At 35.7% G+C, this 20,700-nt stretch overlaps 1 protein-coding gene across 4 annotated transcripts in view; it reads right to left on the reverse strand.

Annotated features, from left to right (window-relative positions):
• Positions 1-20,700, reverse strand: part of SYCP1 (synaptonemal complex protein 1) — a 130,732-nt gene that overhangs the window by 8,466 nt on the left and 101,566 nt on the right. For 3 of the 4 annotated variants that reach the window (XM_011933099.1, XM_011933101.1, XM_011933100.1), the window contains 3 exons: positions 9,592-9,651; positions 5,674-5,850; positions 2,349-2,492 (listed from right to left, as the gene is read on the reverse strand). In XM_011933099.1, the coding sequence (XP_011788489.1) occupies positions 2,349-2,492; positions 5,674-5,850; positions 9,592-9,651 (381 nt within the window). Of the gene's footprint in view, positions 1-938; positions 1,038-2,348; positions 2,493-5,673; positions 5,851-9,591; positions 9,652-20,700 lie in introns of all 4 variants that reach the window. The other variant, XR_001000723.1, reaches the window with a different exon arrangement.

Raw genomic sequence — 20,700 nt, forward strand, 5'->3', positions numbered from 1 at the left:
TGGTCTTCTCCAGTCTTTTTAAAGCCTCTTTCCTTGAACATGTGCAGCAGCTATTCCTTTTTGCTTTGCTTTTGAATATCCTAATCTTTAAACGCCTGGCTTCCCAAAGGGTAAAGATGGAAAAAGAAGAAAGGAAAAAAAAAAAAAGATATGCTTCATGTAAATTCCTGGAAGTTGCTTCAGTCAGTAGGGGTTGAAACACTGAACTCTGATGTTTGAAGGCCAAGTCCTATTTCCCCCTCTGGCACCAGCAAGTCACTCAAGGAACATGAGCATGGTTTCCTGACACAGGACTGTAGGCTGGAGAGACTGGTAGCTGCTATCATACTTTAGGCTGAAATCAACGTAAATTAACGGCAATTTACCAGCTAACTTTTCCCCTGGAAGCTATAAACATTCAAATAACACTGCATATTTACAAAATAGTTACTTCAGACAGTTTCTGCCAATAATTTGTCGTCTATGTAGAGAGATGGATTCCTGGCATTTCCTACTCCACCATCTTCCTGAGGTCATGCTCAACAACCCATTTTTAAATCTTAATTTTTATAATTTGAATGTTCAAAATTTAACTACATGAGCTGAGAAAATTACAAAATGACTAATAGGTTCATATAATAATTATAACCACGAAACTCATTGTGAAATGTGTTTTTAGACTAGTTTGAACAATTGTGTGCAATTCTATAATACTGTAATATGTTTATTGTGTTGCAAGTTTGTGATGCTCCTTTTAGAAATGAAATGAAATCATGTTGAATCATTCTGAATCTCAGATCAGCTAAGAAATTGGCCTAAACTCAAACTGCTAGAATAATAGCAGGGATTACAACCCTAGAATGTTCAATTCTAAAGCTTATTTTCTTTCTAATTCTCATTACATTTTTATATATCTGGACTACAGTTTGAATTGGCAGTTATTATGTGCAATGCCTTACATAGGCTATGAAGCCAGACTGTGTTCAGATTTTGGCTCCATGTCTTACTATGTGATCTTAAAAAAAATACTTGGGTGACTCAGTTTCCTCATCTGTAAACTGGAAAGAACAGTATATACTGTGATCTTTTAGTATCCATGGGGGATTGGATCCAGGATCCCTCCATGCATACCAAAATGTGTGGATGTTTATATAAAATGATATAATATTTGCATGTAACCTATGTACTTCCTCCTATATACTTTAATCATCTCTAGGTTACTTATAATACCCCATACAATGTAAACACTATGTAAATAGTTATGTTGTATTCCTTTCTTATTTATATTATTTTCTATTGAATTTTTATTTTTTATTTTTTTCAAATATTTTTGGCCTGTAGTTGGTTGAATACACACATGTAGAACCTGTGAATACAGAAAGCCAATTGTATTTCTAAAGGCTGGAATTGTTATAAGAAATAATTAAAGTAATCTTCATTGTATAAAGTGTTTACAATAGTACCTGGTTCACAGTTTTAACTGTTAAGGTGCTAATCATTATCTATAAAACAAAGGGGTTCTGAAGTAGGGACTCTGTAAGTTAACTTCAATAATTAGGGTTTTAAGACTTCAATTACTCATTATTCCAGAAAAAAAAAGAAAATAGAGGGTCCTAAAGCAGCAGAAAAGCTTGAAGGATCTTCTAGTTATAAATGAGAATAACAGAACAAATGAATTTAACTGGGATTTTGTCATTAAGAATTTTTGGTGCATTGCTCCATTTACTCTGGTATGGTTTACCTTTTTTAAAAAAATTAAATGAATCTAAGCTTAATTATTCTCAATAAACCATTATTATGCCTTCAGAAAATAGTGGTATATGTGAATGGGAGTAATTAGGGATACAAAGTGCTAGAGGAAGTAGTTTGCTTAAACATGTTGTCCTTAATACATTAACTTCTTTAGAGTGATGGAAATGTTATAGTCGTCAACAAATACCTTGATATAAATATCAACCAGTGATGTAAAATGAGCATGTATAATACGCAAAATAGAGGGGATGCCTAAATAACAGATTTGGCTACAGTAAAATATTCACTCCATCTCTCTTTTTAAAAATATAGTAAGAACTCTTTTATGACATTCTGCTGGAAAACAAGACAATGATTAATCATATCATATGCCCATTGTGCTATATCAAGTATTTTCAAAGTGTCAGGTTTTCTGAAATTTACAGGGAAATTATTTGAACCCTAATTTCTCCAAAATGCTGCAAAAGCACAAGGATCTGCATTTTAGCAGAGCTCCACTGTATATCAGTATTGCAATGGTAGGTACTATGTAAATATATTATACATGTATATCAAGGAAAATTGTATACAAATAAGTAATATAAATAAATACTAAATATTATTTGTAAAATTTTTACCAAAAGATCAGTAGTTTCTGAACTATCTGAATTAATATCAAATTCAAAGGCCATTTTTCTCTTTTTATTACTTTCTTCAATGGGTATATTCAGGTTTTCTCTTTGCTGTAGTTTTGGTTTTGTTGGTGTCTTCACTGTATATGCCTATCCAAAAATAAAAAACAATATATTATCATATCAAAATATGCTTTATTAATAAAGGATTTCACAAATAATTTTAAGGCAATTTGAGTCCTTAGCAATCAGAAACTTCCATTATTATTGGTAAGTATATGAGGCAAAAATTTTGAGTAAGAATTAAATCAGATGTTTTTGATACCGTAAGTTGTCTTTCTTCAAAAATTTTACAATGGTAGATTTTCTTTGCCCTTCCTTTAACTTGCTGAAGAAAACAAGAAAGAGAAAGAGTGAAACAGAGAGACAGACACACTCCAGATTCAGCAGTCAACAATCTTAGGGGCCTTAATATTTCTAATCATGATCTCAAAAAATAACTGAGTGAGCTTTTCTCACTCCACAAAACTCCTTATTACTTTGTAAGAAAATATGCTTGCTTATTTTTATATTGGCAAAGTAATTCACATTAGTCAATGTTTCACATTCTAATTTTTATAATTTGTAAAAGTATCTTTTAAAAGTAAGGTCAAAAGCCAAGCACAGTGGCCCATGCCTGTAATTCCAACACTTTGAAAGACCAAGGCAGGAAGATTGCTTGAGGCCAGTTCAAGACTAATCTGAGCAACATAGCAAGGCCCCAACTCTAAAATATTTTGTAATTAAAAAAACACAGCCAGGTATGGTGGCCCATCTCTATAGTCTCAGCTACTCAGGAGGCTGAAGCAGGAGAATTGCTTGAGCCAGTAGTTCAAGGTAGCAGTGGGCCATGATTATGTCACTGTAGCCCAGCCCAGGCAACAGAGCAAAAGCCTGACAAAAAAGACAAAAACAAAACAAACAAACAAAAAAAGTTAAGGTCAGAGACATCAGCAAAAACGGCAGAGTAATGAGCTCTAAAAATTCACTCCTCCATAAAAAACATAAAAATACTGGTAAAAACTTGTCAGAATCAGTTTTTTTTCAGAACTCTGGAAATTAACCAAAGACTTGCAGCCACCTGGAGAGCGCTTATTTTTTAAAAAAATAAATAAAATGGTTGAACCTCTTTAGGAACCCCAAACTTTGTGGTGTCTTAACTTCCCCAGTCCCATCCCCTGTTCTAGCTCTATGTTATCCTTAAAGAATAACAGCCCACATTCCTGGTGCAGCCTGGCAGCCACCAGACAGAGCAGAACAGAATTGAAGCTCTTTCAAAGCTTTATTCCCAAAGAATTGTCATTATTTGATTTGTCTGGTGGGTCTCTGCAAGATCCCACTTAAAGGCTGATGGCTGATGACATTCAACCTGAGTGCTCAGTAGTGAAAAAATGCCTTCTCCTTGGTGTGTGTATGTGAGTAGGGGGTAGAATTCGCCAGAAACAACAACAAGCATTTTAACTTTGCAGCAACATGAAGCAGTGATGAATAGTTGGGACAAACAAAAGACTTACCAAAAACCTTAAAAGAAAATCTAGGAAATGAAAAACCCATGGGGACTTTGAAAAGCTCTGACATATTCCTGGAAATATAGAGTGTAGGGCTATCTACAGGCTCAAGAAAGTCCTGAAAAGGCCCTAAGTTTTCACCACTGGCTAATCTTGAGATTCTGTACAAGCAAGAATGGAAAGCTAAGGCAGAGTTATCAACTACCTGGCTGAGTGTTGAAGGCATGCCCTTACACACATATAATAGAGACCTTTGACAAACATTGGGAAATTTATTGATTCTAGGCATTTAAAGAAATTTCTGTCCAAACATTAGCTAAAAACTAAGCTAATCAAGGAGAGCCTTTAGTGGCACTCACAACAAAAAATACAAACTTTACAGAATTAGTCTAGAAAAGTTACAAAACAAGCAACAAGTACAACAAGAAGCAACAACAAATAATGGGAATAGGAGAGAATCTGATTTCCAGAGTTGTTATATTTTAAATGTCCAATTTTAAACAAAAATTATGAGACATGCAAAGAAAGAAGAAAGTATGGCCCAAATAGAAAAGGAAAAGAACAGACAATAGAAACTGTCCCTGAGGAAGCCTTGACATTGGACTTACTAGACAAAGCTTTAAAGTCAGCTATTTTAAATATATTCGAAGAGTTAAAGAAAATTATGTCTAAAGAAATGAAGAAAAGCATGAAAACAACATCTCACTAAATGGAATATCAATAAAGAGAAACAAATTATAAAAAGAACCAGATAGAAATTCTGGAATTAAAAAATGCAATAGCTGAAATGAAAAATTTACTAGAAGGGCTTAATAGCAGATTTGGGCAAGCAGAAGAAAAATCCATGAGCCTGAATATAATTCAACTGATATGGAATAGAAAAAAAAATGAAGAAAAACAAAGTCTCAGAGACTTGCAGACAGCATCAAACACACCTGAGAAACTGAGAAGGAAAAGGCATGACATTTAAGCTTAGTGGGATGGAGACAATTGAGATCCTTTTCCTTTCAACTCCCAAGACAAGTGAGGCAGGAACTCCAAGAGCATCTTTATAAAGAATACTAGGAGTGCTTCCAAGAAAGAAAGACTGGCATCCCATTCCCTAGTTAGATACAAACCTAGGCAGCAAATTTGTCTGTCTTTGTATCTAGCTGAGGAGAGGAAAAGGAAACGAGAGAGAGGAAAGAGAGATCAAAGGTAGAGCATCTGCACTGCCATTTAGCATGGCAAAGTTGTATGAATTCCCCATGGATTAAGTGGATGTATGGAAGACATCCAGAATTGGGCCACTTTGCTAGAGGCATCTGCTCCAAGATGACTGCTAAGGACTACAGATGCAAGATGATGTGGGGTAAACAGCAAATGGAACTAGTAACTGTGGTGATGCTATAAAATGTCAAGTCAGAATCAGATTTCCTGTGTCAGGGCCTTAAACACTGATAAATAACTAGTAAGTTATGAAATTTGCCCAAGATGACATTAAGTTGTGGACAGTGATAGAAAAAAAAGAAACAATTTCATATTGAAGGCCAGGCACAGTAACTCACACCTGTAATCCCAATACTTTGGAAGACCAAGACAGGAGGATCAGTTAAGGCCAGGAGTTCAAGACCATCCTAGGCAACACAGCAAGATCTTGTCTTTACATTTCATGCTGATACCACAAAAAAATTGAAACTTTCAAGAAACTAGTTATATATGTGTGCGTCACGCCAGGTATATGGTGATAACAGAACTTTATTTATTAAAAAATTACTACTAACTTGGAAAGTTTAGACACAAACCTTTGGTAATGGTGTAGATAAAGTATTTTTGGCAGATGTCCACAGATAGTCTCTTTTATCTTTCGATTTGTCATGATCAACTGATGTGAAATTTCGAGATATAGTTTGTGAAGGAACTGCTTTAGAATCAAATTTCCAGTAAATTTCAGGTGTTTCCATTAAAGATGTCTGTATTTTCTGCATTGAACAACAAGAGTGAATAAAACCATCACTGAATGTCATTTTAATTATTTATTTCTTTAATTAAAGTGCAGCAACTAGTAGAATTAACAATGAAATATGCAAATTTATCCCCAAATTTATCATTGACTAGATAAGTTTGAATAAATTACAGTTATCTTCTTTGTCGCTTGCCACTTTAAGATGCAAATGTTATCTGCCCCTGCCTGTCTTCACAGAGCCTCTATGAAAACAAATAAGATATCTTAGAGGTCATTATTCTCAGCAAACTAATGAAGGAACAGAAAGCCAAATACCACATGGGCTCATTTATAAGTGGGAGCTAAATCATGAGAACACATGGACACATAGAGGGAGACAACAACACACACTGGGGCCTATCGCAGCATGCAGGATGGGAGGAGGAAGAGGATCAGGAAAAATAACTAAGGGGTATAGTCTTAATACCCGGGTGATAAAATAATCTGTACAACAAACCCCCATGACAGATGTTTACCTATATAATAAATCTGTACATGTACCCCTGAACTTAAAATAAAGTTAAATTTTTAAAAATGAAAACAAATAAGATATCTCAACTCTCTGACCAAAAGTTGAGGATTCGCTTTGAAAAATAAAAAATCTGTACTCCTAGTGGCAAAAAGCCCTAATCTATGGTTCATTACAATAGCCTAAAAGTCAAAAGGAAATCTATTCTAATTTTCATTCATTCTCTTTCATACATTGATACTTCTTTTTCACCTATAAAAATATCAGTCTTTTCCTATCCACCAGCCTACTTTGCCTCCAAAAGCAAGAATAATAATTATGAAAGTAAAAAATGAGACAAATTTTCAGGGAAAAAACTGAGAAAATGGCTATTTGCTTCAATTCTAAATAAATAAATTGCAAGTTTACTCTAAATACTTGACACTTTTTTCAACTCTATTTTCTCAGTTCTCTTTCACTCTACCTTTGTATACAGCTTCTTTTAGCACCTGACCTAGCTTTCTAGTAAAAGCTAGTAATAGTTGCTTTAGTGGGATTCTACATGAAAATGAAACTCATGCTCATCACTTTCTATTTCACCACTTTCTTTGGTCACCACCATCTCCACGAATACAATCATGGCAATTACTCATATGAAAGAAACAATAGAGCGCACACACACACACAGGGACTACAAGGACAAAATTTGAAAGCATGGTGGCTGAACTTTCAGTGCGTTTAAATTAGGGTATATGATAAAGAGGCAACTATATGTACTATACAAAAATCATTGAACTAGGAGCCAAGTACATAACATGGTCTTTTCTCCTAGATCTTTCCTATGTTTCCAGATTATTTAAGTAAATCTTCAAGTATCTCCAAGCTTAAATTTATCCATCTATAAATCAAGGGGCTAAATGAGATGGCTTATATCTTTCCTGCCCAGTACTAGTGATCTGTCATTTCATAATCCTTTCTCCAGCAAGTATGAATTTTTTCAGAGTTGCATTTCTGTATTCTTTTCCCTACATATTTATACATCATAGTTGATGACAAAATTTTGATGAAAGCACTTTTTTTTTTGCTGCTGTCTGGATTCATCAGGGGTAAACTTTGGAACCTCCAAAATGTAACTGCTTCATGGACAAATTGTTCCTCCCTACAAATAGAATGACAATTTAAGGTCACTGCACCACCTTGTGGCCATATCTGGAATTTGACATTTCCCTGGTAGTCTAAACAAAATTCTCCTGCATGTGAAAATATTGAGCTATCCCTTTCCAGAACACATGATGGAAACATGTACTTCCTTACAAGTTACATTCTTTTTTGGAAGGATGTAACATTTATAGTTATGCATGTAGACAGAAAATTCACAAATTTCTCTTGTATTTTTCAAACAAACGTTTATAAGGCATGTGCTATGTGCCAAGCACTATTTTAAATGTTTTACAAATACCATCTCATTTAATCCTCATAACAACTTTAGGAAATAGGTATTATTATTATCCCTTTACAGATGAGAAAATTGAAACACGAAGAAGTTAAGTAACTTGCCCAAACTCAGAAACGTTTGGTAAATTTAACAAGACTTATGTTTCAGTAGTGTTGGAATAAAGTATAGTAAAAAAAAAAAAAAAAAAAAAAAAGTTAAGTAACTTGCCCAAACTCAGAAACGTTTGGTAAATTTAACAAGACTTATGTTTCAGTAGTGTTGGAATAAAGTATAGTTAAAAAAAAAAAAAAAAAAAAAAAGCCTAGTTAAATTTCTTCATTTATCATTTTTTTCATTTTGCAACATACATATGGTTCATTTTCCAACATATATATCTAGACTCTCAGATAAAATATATGGCAATTACTAATCCACTTGATAATGGAAACATATAGAATTATACATGAATCAAAACATCTCTATAAGAATGTGATACAAACTTTAATAATAGGAACACATTCTAAATTTAGAAAACAATATTGGAGATTAACCAATTTGCTTATATTCATTAGATACTTCCGTAAGTCTATATCTAACCATTCTGGCTAATTTTATTATGATTATAATTTCTCCAAATATAATGTTTCCAAGTGTCTAGCACAGTGTCGGAAACACACAAAGCACTCAATATTCACTCACAGGTTCAATACATCTTTTCTTTATTCTCTTTTAACCTAAATGTAATAAAATGTAATGAACTGTTCTCAAACTACTCTGAGTGTCATTTCCTTCCAGTTTAACTATAGTCATAGCAACCTCTATGGGAACTTAGAAGACTATATCACTATGTGTAAAGAGAATTCTTAATCATTTTAACCAAAAATTTGCTAAATCAAAATTATTCTGCAACAATCCTATAGTATCAGATAGGTTAGAAGCTGAGGGGTATTCTTCTTTTTTATGACTGATGTTTCCTTCCATATGCAGGGAGTACCACCAGGGTAACATTCCAAACCTCTTCCTGATTCCTTAGGGGAGAAAAAATTACTTAATGTGATTGGTGAATTTAAAGAAAGGGAGAAGTTGGTCACACACAACTCAATCTCTTCCTTATTCCTCCTCTTGAGAACTAAAAGAATTACACATAAATTCTGCTCTACTCCTTTATAACCTAAGTTTTACAAGACCAGACGATCGAGTGGGTAGACCTATGCTATTTAAGCTCTACTTGTGACAGTAGATAAATTTTTCTAATTTGGGATTTCAAGATTAAGAGATCCTCTTGTCTTCAAATATAAACTGCATTCTCCAGTATTTAAAATATTGATACTTTTTAATAAAGTCTTCAATAATAAAAATATTATTTTTATTCTCCCTTGTCTTTCGCAGTTGGTTCGGAACGTAAGTGAGGAAAACAGGATGTCATTTATTATGCCCCCTCAAAACCCAAAATTAGACATAATCTAAATAAGTTTTAGAATTGTTTATGAAAATATTTTGCCTCTAACATTAAAAAAATTTTAAGAAACACAGAAGTACCTAATTAAATTAAAACTATAATAAGAATTGTAGAGAAAAACTGAAATCTTTTTTTTCTTCTTTTTTGTTTCTGCATTAGGAAACCTTCTCTAAATCTCCAAATGACAAAAATTTTGAAATTTTTAGCTAAAATGTTTTTGAATTAATAAATAGCAAGAAATAATTTAGGAAATGAAATTGTATGAAATATTTAAAATGCTATTGCTATTTTCCCTCTTATAAACAAAAAATCATTTCTAAGTAGATGTTAGAAAATAAATTTGTATTTTAAAACTATGAGAATTATATGCTCTTACCTTGTCTTTTTTTTCTTTAAGAGTAGCTGTGTTTTCTTTTGCCTCTCCTTTGAGTTTTTCCTATTAAAAATGAATATCAAGTACAAATAACATAATCATCACTATGATCACAAATGAATATTATCAAAATCTTTTCTAATGAGTATTAACAAAGAAAGATGACTAACCTCTCAATCTTATAAAGTAATAAAAAGAAAAAAAGAAAAGTTAGTTCCTTTCTACAGAGGTATTATTTGGTTTTGACTATCTTTTCCTTTATTCTAATCAGTCTCTAGTGTGTATCTGTAGACTTTTGCATAAGTCTCTTAAAACTCTGAATGTCAGCTTTCTTATTTGTAAAATAAAGTTAATGGAACAAATTACAGAATAAGAGATATGCAGAAGTAACTAAGCTGTGAAAAGTTGCAAAAAGATTTAAAATATTGTCAGCCTTTACAGGTAGAATTAGATTTTTCCATGCATGTTGAGAAAAGGTGCAGTTCAGTTAGACTTTCAATAATGAACAAGTTTTCAACAGGGGATAAGTAGAGACGAGGGGTAAAAGGAAAAACTGAGAAGCAAAAATCATCACATGAATAAATACAGAAAAGAGCACAATACTTAGGAAATAATACATAACTTTTGCTGAAGAATAGGGTATATGTATAGTCAAGATAAAAACGGAAAGGAGAGCTGTTGTCAGAGTGGAAAGAGTGATGTGCTAATATCACTAGATAGAATTTACTCAGTAAGATAAAAGAAAAGCCTGGCCTACATAAATGAATACGTAGGGTGCCTGTAATATGACAACCATCTGAAGAACAAAATTTTTACAACTCCAGGGAGTACTAGATGTCTTAGAAAGTAAAAATCTCCAAGTGTGCAGAACTTTAGGCAGTAAAACTTGCCCATGATGTCTATGCCAGTATCTATCCTCACTGAATACCTTGCATACACCATGTTATCTCTCCCACAGCATTGCTCCTAACCACAGAACTCACTTCACTATGAAAGAAGCTGGCTGCAAACTGATGTAACAGTATTTACTACTGTTCTTATTATGTATCCTATCATCTACCAATGGTTGATCTTCAGTTATAGTGACAATTGGAGTGTACTCTAAGGGGCTGGCATGCTTGTCTTTTAAAACAAAGTACATTTCCTAAACCAGCAATACCGTAATGACTCTCAGAATATGTATCTTGGCTTCTAGAGGACAGAGAGATAAACCATTGCCCACAACTGCACTGTCTCTGCAATTCTGACTTTTCCTGGTCTGAAGATCTTGGTAAAGTCTGTTCTAATAAAATATATGTTTCCAAGGTGTGAAATAGCTCATAGAAGAATGTGCATCTTTAGTGGTAGCTAAATAATCATCAGTTCCCTTAGACCAAAGAGATGGCCATACCTCTAAGGTTCCTATTTAATCTGAATAAGTAAAATATGCCTGTAACATGGCCTGGCAAACACAGGGTTGACTTGAGCAACCAGAGTAGATAATGACAGCCTTGTGACCAAATTTTGGATCTAAATAAATTTATCAGCCTATAGCCATTTGAATAAAAAGGAAGCCTGGTACTCTAGTGGAAAAGTTCTGAAATAATATAACAAATACATACTACATCCTTCCTACTATATTATGCACCAAGGATTAAAATATTAAGACATGGGTAATTGCACATCAACTAACTTAATTCTTGGGAATCTATAATGCCACTATTTTTTTCACTAGTCAGAGTGCAAGCATATCAGTGTCAAGCTATAATTAGAATTTCATCAGAGTCTACCTCATGGTGAGCCCATGGAACCATAAACCTATCTTGTGCTCATTTTTTTAGATTCTAAGTATATAGTTTGAATAAACTCAATAAAAGGAATAATCCCCATGTTTGTTCTGACCACAGAGTAAGAGATTTTAAGGTTGAAAGGACCAACTAGAACACTTTGAATCTCTCTCTCCATATCAAGATAGTAAACAAATTTCACATTGCTAGGCAGAGATTAAGGCCCCATTAAATTAATGAAGTATACAGGAAAAATGATTTATCATAATCCCCAAAAGCCAATCTATTTTAATTAGAAGTTAAGACAGTCATCTAGTAACAGTTTCCTATACCAATGGGTTTATAGGTAAAGTGGGGATTGTCATATTAACTGAGAACTTGGAAAAAAGTTGCATATAAAAGATGAGCTGAATCTATGTAAATATAAAGCTCAAGTTAAAGAGATACAGGAATCATAGTTAAATAACAGAATATACATTTTTAACAATCTTGACAATGTAGAATAATAAATACTAAAATTGTATACGCAGGGGAATATGAAACAGGAGACAGTATTAGATACATTATTTTAAAATATAAAGGTAATCAATAAACTAATTTAAAAGGCTACATACACCTTCCAAATCAACCAATGTAAGACACACACACACACACTTTAGAGAATAAGAAAGAAAATAATTATTACTATGTAATGAAAAATAAGATGATAAAAACTTTATTAAAATATATAATCAATGAAGAGTTAATATCTAGAATCTATAAGCAATTCCTACAACTCAACAACAAAAAATTGGATTAAAATTATTATTAACCCAATTCAAAAATGGGCAAAAGACTTGAATAATTAAACCACCAAAGAAGATATACAATGTCCAATAGGCACATTAAAAATAGTCACCATTGCTAGTCATACAAGAAATGCAAATCATAGCCACATGAGATAATGCCTACACACACTAGGATGGCCACTATCAAATGAACAGGACATAACAAATGCTGATGTGGAGAAATTAGAATCCTTATGCACTATTGTGTGGGAATGTCAAATGGTACAGTCACTACGGCCAATATAGAGGTTCTCAAAAAATTAATGATACAGTTGCCGTATGATCCAAGAATCCCACTTCTGGAAATATATCCCAAAGAATTCATAGCAAGATCTTAAAGAGATAGTTGCACACTCACTTTCATTACAGGATTATTCACAATACCAAGAGGTAGAAGCAACCCAAATGTCCATCAAGAGAAAAATAATAAGGAAAATATGGTATATACATATAATAGAATATTATGCAGTCTTTAAAAAGGGCATCCTGTTACATACTATAACATAGATAAACCTTGAAGACATTATGCTAAGTGAAATAAGCCAGTCACGTAAACACAAATACCATATGATTACACTCATATAAAGTACTCAAAATCAGAAACAGAATGTACAAATGCCAAGGACTGGGAGGAAGAGGAAAAGGGAACTCGTGTTGAATGGGTATAGACTTTTAGTTTTACAAGATGGAAAACTACCAGAGATCTGTTGCACAAGGTGAATATACTTAACACTGCTGAATGGTACATTTAAAAAGTGTTAAGATGGTGCACTTAATGTTATATGTTTTTTATCACAATAATGAAGTTAAAGCACAAACCATTCAACTTATGCATATCAACATAAAAATGCTAAATAAAATATTGGCCAGCATAATCTAACATCGTATTTTAAAAATACATCATGACCAAATAGAGTTTATTACAGAAACATAAGAATAATTCAAAACTGATACATATCACATCAACAAATACAATCAGGAAAACTAACCTATTAGTCAAAAAAAGACTCTCGGGTTACAGATTCAATCAAGGTTAATAAAAAATAGACAAAAACACAGGAGACAAATACAATAAGAAAGTGAGGGTCACAATATGAATACCAGATAAAGCTGATTTGGGGGCAAAAAGACAAAAATAAAGTATACTATTTCCAAAAAAAAAATGAATTAGTATAAACTTTTATACAACAAATAGTATTCATCAAAATATACAAGGCAAAATTAGTGGAGAATTCAAAAGGAAGAGAAAGATAGTAGTAATAGAACCCTTAACTCCTTTTAGCTCATGATTGATCAAACAGAAAAATTATATAAGAAATTTAAAGTATATATAATTGAAATGCAATAAATCAAACTTCTTGGTAAAGACGGTAAAGTCAGATTACAAAATCTTCCTTCTCCTAAACTAACAACAACAACAAAAAAAAGCAAGAGAGGAAGAGAGGAAAAGAAACAAAAGTAGTTAAAAACTGGCAAAAATATATTCAAAAACAAAATCATACAATCTCATGCTATAATCTCTAATACTAGTGAGGCTTAGTAAGAGCCACAATATACAATTGTGCTCATTTGACCCCACTCACTGTGGCTCCTCACTCTATTACTACTTGTAGAGTATTGGTGAAAGAAAATGAAAACATATAATAATGAAAGTAAAGGTCACTAATATACCTGAATTTTGTAAGAAGAGATTTGAGGACATAAATAGGCAATCCAGGAAAAAGATGCCTAGAAAATGCATAACGAGTGATCAGTAGGAAAAACCACTTAAGTTTATATTTTGGTCTCTCTTGATTGGAGACAGGAAGCACAACCATAACAATAAAGAATTAGTTATCCTTGCCAATAAACAGAACATACTAGAAATAAAGTCAAAAGATAAACTTCTTGAACAGAAGATTTCCCTCTAAGAATACAAAGCACAAAAAGAGACTCACTAAGAGCACCAGGTAAATTTTATCTTTTTCTCTGGGCTCCTCTCATCACCCTGTAAGTGGAATATTCCGAATCATGATATTTATATCTTTGCACTCACAAAGCTGTGCAAGTGACGTAACAGAGCTTGAAAAGACTGGTAAAATGACCAAAATAAATAACCACAGCTTATCCTATCAGACAGTCACACAGGCCCCAGGGCTCTACACTGAGCTGGTAAAAAGATCTGAAGCCTGAGGAAAACACATAACAAGAAAACTAGAAAACACTAGACTTAATCTGCACTATGGACCAAAAGGATCTAATAGATATTTATAAATATTTCATCCAATAGTTGCAAAATAAACATTCTTCTCCTAAGCACATGAATCAATCTTAAGGACAGACCATATGCTAGCCACAAAACAAGTTTTAAACATTCAAAAATGGAAATCACATCAAGTATCTTGTCTGACAATAACGAAATAAACCAGAAATCAATAACAAAAGGAATTTGGGAAACTATAAAATCACATGGAATTTAAACAATATGCTCCAGAACGACCAGTGGGTCAATGAGGAGATTAAAATGGCAACCAAAAAATTTATTGAAACAAATAATTGGAATAAAACACAACAAAATCTATGGGATACAGCAAAGGCAGTACTAAGAGGGATGTATACAGCTATAACCATCTACATCAAAAAAGAAGAAAAACTTCAAATAACCTAATGATACATCTTAAAGAACTAGAAAAGCATGAGCAAACCAAACCCAAAGTTAGTAGAAGAAAAGAAACAATAAAGATCAGAGCAGAAATAAATGAAATTGAAGAAAATGATGCAAAAGATCAATGAAACAAAAAGTTTATTTTTTGAAAAGATATACAGAAGGACAAACCGTTAGCCAGACAAACTAAGAAAAAAAAGAGAGAAGCCTCAAATAAATAAAATGAGAGTTGGAAAAGGAGACATTACAATCAATACCACAGAAATTCAAAGGATCGCTAGAGATTACTATGAGGTAAATATATGCCAATAAATTTTAAAACCTAAAAATAAATTAATTCCTAGACACATACAATCTACAAAAATTGAACCATGAAGAAATCCAAAACTTGAATAAATCAATAACAACTAGCAAGACCGAAGCTATAATAAAAAGTCTCCCAACGAAGAAAAACCTAGGACCCAATGACTTTACTGCAAAATTTTACCTAATATTTAAAGAAGAATTAATACCACCCCTGCTCAAAGTATTCTGAAAAACAGAGGAGAGGGGGATACTTCCAAATTCATTCTATGAGGCCAGTAGTACCCTTAAACCAAACCCAGACACAAAGACACATTAAAAAAAGAAAACTAAAGGCCCATATCCCTGATGAGCATTGATGCAAAAATCCTCAAAAAAAATATGGGCAAACCAAATTCAACAACACATTAAAAGATCATCATCACGGCTGTGTGATTTATCCCATGGATGCAAGAATGATTCGACATACAGAAATAAATCAGTGTGATATATCGTATCAAACCATATGATCATTTCAATGGATGCTGAAAAAGCTTTTGATAAAATTTAACATCCCTTCATGATTAAAAACCCTCAAAAAACTGGGTATAGAAGGAATGTATCTCAACATAATAAAAGCCATATATGACAGACTCACAGCTAGTATCATACTGAACGGGGAAGTACTGAAAGCTGCTAAAGCAAGATCTCAGCCCTACACACTGGAGGTCTGGATATAAATTTGGCTCTGTTGGCTGTTGTGGGAGTACAGAGGGAGTGAAACTGGCCTTGCTGGCTGTGTGGGAGCTGGGTGAGGCCTGTCAATGCCAGCTTTCCCCCTACTTCCCTGGCGACCTGTACAAAGCATCACAGGCAGCCATAATCCCCCTTGGAACTTAATTCCATTGGCCTGAGAACCACTACCCCAACCCTCACAATGGTGGCAGCAAGCCCCGACCAAGTAAATTCTGAGCTCAGAAACGCCTAACCCTGTCCCCACCTGATGGTCTTTCTCTACCTGACCTAGAAACTGAAGACAAAAGAAATAAACTCATGGGAGCTCTACGGCTCTGCCCATTACCTAAGAAATCCGAATACTTATCCAGGTGATCTTAGGCCAAGCTTGTATCCCTCCACACTACCATAGATGATGCTCTCTTGAAGGCAACACCACGTGGCTGGAGGCCAACCAACTCAAAGCATTACAGCAACTCTTAACAGATCAACTCTACTCCAAGGAAGGGGAAAACAACAGCTAATTCCACCACCTGTAACACCCTGGCTAACCAGAGGTCCTGAATCTGTTCACGTCACAACTTCACTGCCAGCATAACCAGCATTTGAGAAAACCAGCACACTAAACAAAACTACAAGCAGGGACTCTCACAGAATCTACTTCACTGCCCTGCTACCTCCACCAGAGAAGGTGCTGGTAGCCACGGCTGAGAGACCTGAAGACGAATCACATCGTAGTACTCTTTGCAGACACTCCCCACTACCAGCCTGGATCCTGATAGCTCTGCTGGGTAGCTAGGCCCAAAAGAGCAATAACAATCACTGTAGTCATGCTCTCAGGAAGCCCCATTCCTAGGGGAAGCGGGAGAGCACCACATCAAGGGATCATCCCATGGGACAAAAGAATCTGAACAGCAGCCCTTGAGTCCCAGATCTTTCCTCTGACATAGTCCATCCAAAAAAAAAAAAAAAAACACAACAACAACAACAACAATTCTGGTAATATGCCAAAACAAGGTTCTATAACACCACCAAAAGATCACACTAGCTCACCAGCAATGGATCAAAACCAAGAAGAAATCTCTGAATTGCCAGAAAAAGAATTCAGAAGATCGATAAGCTACTCAAGGAGGCACCAGAGAAAGGTGAAAACAAACTTAAAGAAACTTAAAAAATAATATAGGATAGGAGTGAAAAAAAAATCTCCAAAGAAATAGATATCATAAAAAAAAAATCACAGCTTCTGGAAATGAAAGACACACAGAAATGCAAAATACACTGGAAAGTTTCAACAACAGAACTGAACAAGTAAAGGAAAGAACTTTAGAGCTCAAAGACAAGGCTTTCAAATTAATCCAATCCAATAAAGACAAAGAAAAAATGGGGGCAGGGGGCTGGCAAGACGACCAACTAGAATAGCTCTGGTCTGCAGCTGCTAGCGAGACCAATGCAGAAGGTGGGTGATTTCTGCATTTCCAATTGAGATACCCAGTTCATCTCACTGGGACTGCTTAGACAGTGGGTGCAGCCCACAGAGGGCGAGCAGAAGCAGGGTGGGGTGTTGCCTCACCCAGGAAGCACAAGGGACCAGGGAACTCACTCTCGTAGCCAAGGGAAGCTGTGAGGGACTGTACCATGAGGGATGGTGCTATGCAGCCCAGATACTACACTTTTCTTACGGTTTCTGCAACCTGCAGACCAGGAGATTCTGTTGGGTGCCTACACAACCAGGGCCCTGGGTTTCAAGCACAAAACTGGGTGGGTGTTTGGGAACCTAGCTAGCTGAAGGAGTTTTTTTGTTTTTTGTTGTTTTTTTTTTTTTTTTGTACCCTGGTTGCACCTGAAACTCCAATGAGACAGAACTGTTCACTCCCCTGGAAAAGGGGCTGAAGCCAGGGAGCCGAGTAGTCTTGCTCAGTGGATTCCACCCCCATGGAGCTAACAAGCTAAAATTCACTGGCTTGAACAAGCTAAAAGCTAAAACTCACTGGCTTGAAATTCTCGCTGCCAAAACAGCAGTCTGAAGTCAACCTGGGATGCTTGAGCTTGTTGGGGGAGGGGGAGAGGAGTCCATCATTACTGAGGCTTCAGCAGGTGGTTTTCCCCGCACAGTGTAAACAAAGCCACTGGGAAGTTCAAACTGAGCAGAGCCCACTGCAGCACGGCAAAGCTGCTATAGCCAGACCGCCTCTCTAGATTCCTCCTCTCTGGGCAAGGCATCTCTGAAAGAAAGGCAGCAGCACCAGTCAGGGGCTTATAGATAAAACTCCCAGCTCCCTGGAACAAAGCACCTGGGGGAAGGAACACCTGTGGGTGCAGCTTCAGCAGACTTAAATGTTCCTGCCTGACAGCTCTGAAGAGAGCAGAGGATCTCCCAGCACAGTGCTCAGCTCTGCTAAGGGACAGAATGCCTCCTCAAGTGGGTTCCTGAACCCTGTGCCTCCTGTCTGGGAGACACTTTCCAGGAGCTGACAGAAACCTCATATAGGAAAACTCCAGCTGGTATCTGGCAGGTGCCCCTCTGGGATGAAGCTTCCGGAGGATGGAGCAGGCAGCAATATTTGCTGTTCTGCAGCCTCCGCTGGTGATACCCAAGTAAACAGGGTCTGGAGTACACCCCTGGCAAACTCCAGCAGACCTACAGAAGAGGTACCTGACTATTAGAAGTAAAACTAGCAAACAGAAAGCAATAGCATCAACATCAACCAAAAGGACATCCATGCAAAAACCCCAGCTGAAGGTCTCCAACATCAAAGACCAAAAGTAGATAAATTCATGAAGATGAGGAAAAACCAGTGCAAAAAGGCTGAAAATTCAAAAAACCAGAATGCTTCTTCTCCTCCAAATGATCACAACTCCTCACCAGCAAGGAAACAAAACTGGATGGAGAACGAGTTTGATGAATTGACAGAGTAGGCTTCAGATGGTGAGTAATAACAAACTCCTCCAAGCTAAAAAAGCATGTTCTAACCCAATGCAAAGGAGCCAAGAACCTTGATAAAAGGTTACAGGAACTGGTAAATAGAATAACCAGTTTAGAGAGCATAAATGACCTGACAGAGCTGAAAAACACAGCATGAGAACTTCATGAAACACACACAAATATCAATAGCCAAATCAATCAAGAGGAAGAAAGGATATCAGAGACTGAAGATCAACTTAATGAAATAAAGTGTGAAGACAAGGTTAGAGTAAAAGAATGAAAAGGAACAAAGACTCCAAGAAATATGGGACAATGTGAAAAGACCAAACCAACATTTGTTTGGTGTACCTGAAAGTGACAGGGAGAACAGAACCAAGTTGGAAAACACACTTCAAGATATTATCCAGGAGAAATTCCCCAATCTAGCAAGACAGGCCAACATTCAAATTCAGGAAATACAGAGAACACCACAAAGATACTCCTCATGAAGAACAACCCTAAGGCACATAATTGTCAGATTCACCAAGGTTGAAATGAAGGAAAAAATCTTAAGGGCAGTCAGAGAGAAAGGTCAGGTTACCCACAAAGGGAAGTCCATCACATTAACAGTGGATCTCTCTGCAGAAACCCTACAAGCCAGAAGAGAGTGGGGGACCAGTATTCAACATGCTTAAAGAAAAGAATTTTCAACCCAGAATTTCATATCCAGCTAAACTAACCTTTATAAGTTAAGGATAAATAAAATCCTTTACAGACAAGCAATGATGAGGGATGTTGTCACCACCAGGCCCGCCTTACAAGAGCTTCTGAAGGAAGCACTAATTATGGAAAGGAAAAACCGGTTCCAGCCACTGCAAAAACATACCAAAATGTAAATACCATCAACACTATGAAGAAACTGCATCAACTAATGGGTAAAATAACCAGTTGGCATCATAATGACAGGATCAAATTCACACATAACAATATTAACCTTAAATGTAAATGAGCTAAATGTCCCAATTAAAGGACACAGACTGGCACATCGAACAAAGAGTCAAGACCCATCGGTGTGCTGTATTCAGGAGACCCATCTCCCGTGCAAAGACACACATAGGCTCAAAATAAAGGGATGGAGGAATATTTACCAAGCAAATGGAAAGTAAACAAACAAACAAAAAAGCAGAGGTTGCAATCCTAGTCTCTGATAAAACAGACTTTAAACCAACAAAGATCAAAAAAGACAAGAAGGGCATTACATAATGGTAAAGGGATCAATGCAACAAGAAGAGCTAACTATCCTAAATAGATGCACCCAATACAAGAGCACTCAGATTCATAAAGCAAGTTTTAAGAGACCTACAAAGAGACTTAGACTCCCACACAATAATAGTGGGAGACTTTAAAACTTCACTGTTAATATTAGACAGATCAATGAGACAGAAAATCAACAAGGATATGCATGACTTGAACTCAGCTCTGGACCAAACAGACCTAATAGACATCTACAGAACTCTCCACCCCAAAGCAACAGAATATACATTCTTCTCAGCACCACATAGCACTTATTCTAAAACTGACCACATAATTGGAAGTAAAACACTCCTCAGCAAATGCAAAAGAATGGAAATCATTATAAACAGTCTCTCAGACCACACTGCAATGAAATTAGAACTCAGGATTAAGAAACTCACTCAAGGCTGAGCACAGTGGCTCACACCTGTAATCCCAGCACTCTGGGAGGCCGAGGAAGGCCAATCACTTGAGGTCAGAAGTTCAACACCAGCCTGGCCAACATGGTGAAAACCCATCTCTACAAAAAGTACAAAAATTAGCCGGGCATGCTGGCACATGCCTGTAGTCCCAGCTACTTGGGAGGCTGAGACAGGAGAATCACTCAAATCTGGGAGGCACAGGTTGCAGTGAGTCAAGATGGCACCACTGTACTCCAGCCTC

The sequence above is a fragment of the Colobus angolensis genome, unplaced genomic scaffold (assembly GCF_000951035.1).
Source record: "Colobus angolensis palliatus isolate OR3802 unplaced genomic scaffold, Cang.pa_1.0 Scaffold124, whole genome shotgun sequence".
NCBI classification, from domain to species: domain Eukaryota; kingdom Metazoa; phylum Chordata; class Mammalia; order Primates; family Cercopithecidae; genus Colobus; species Colobus angolensis.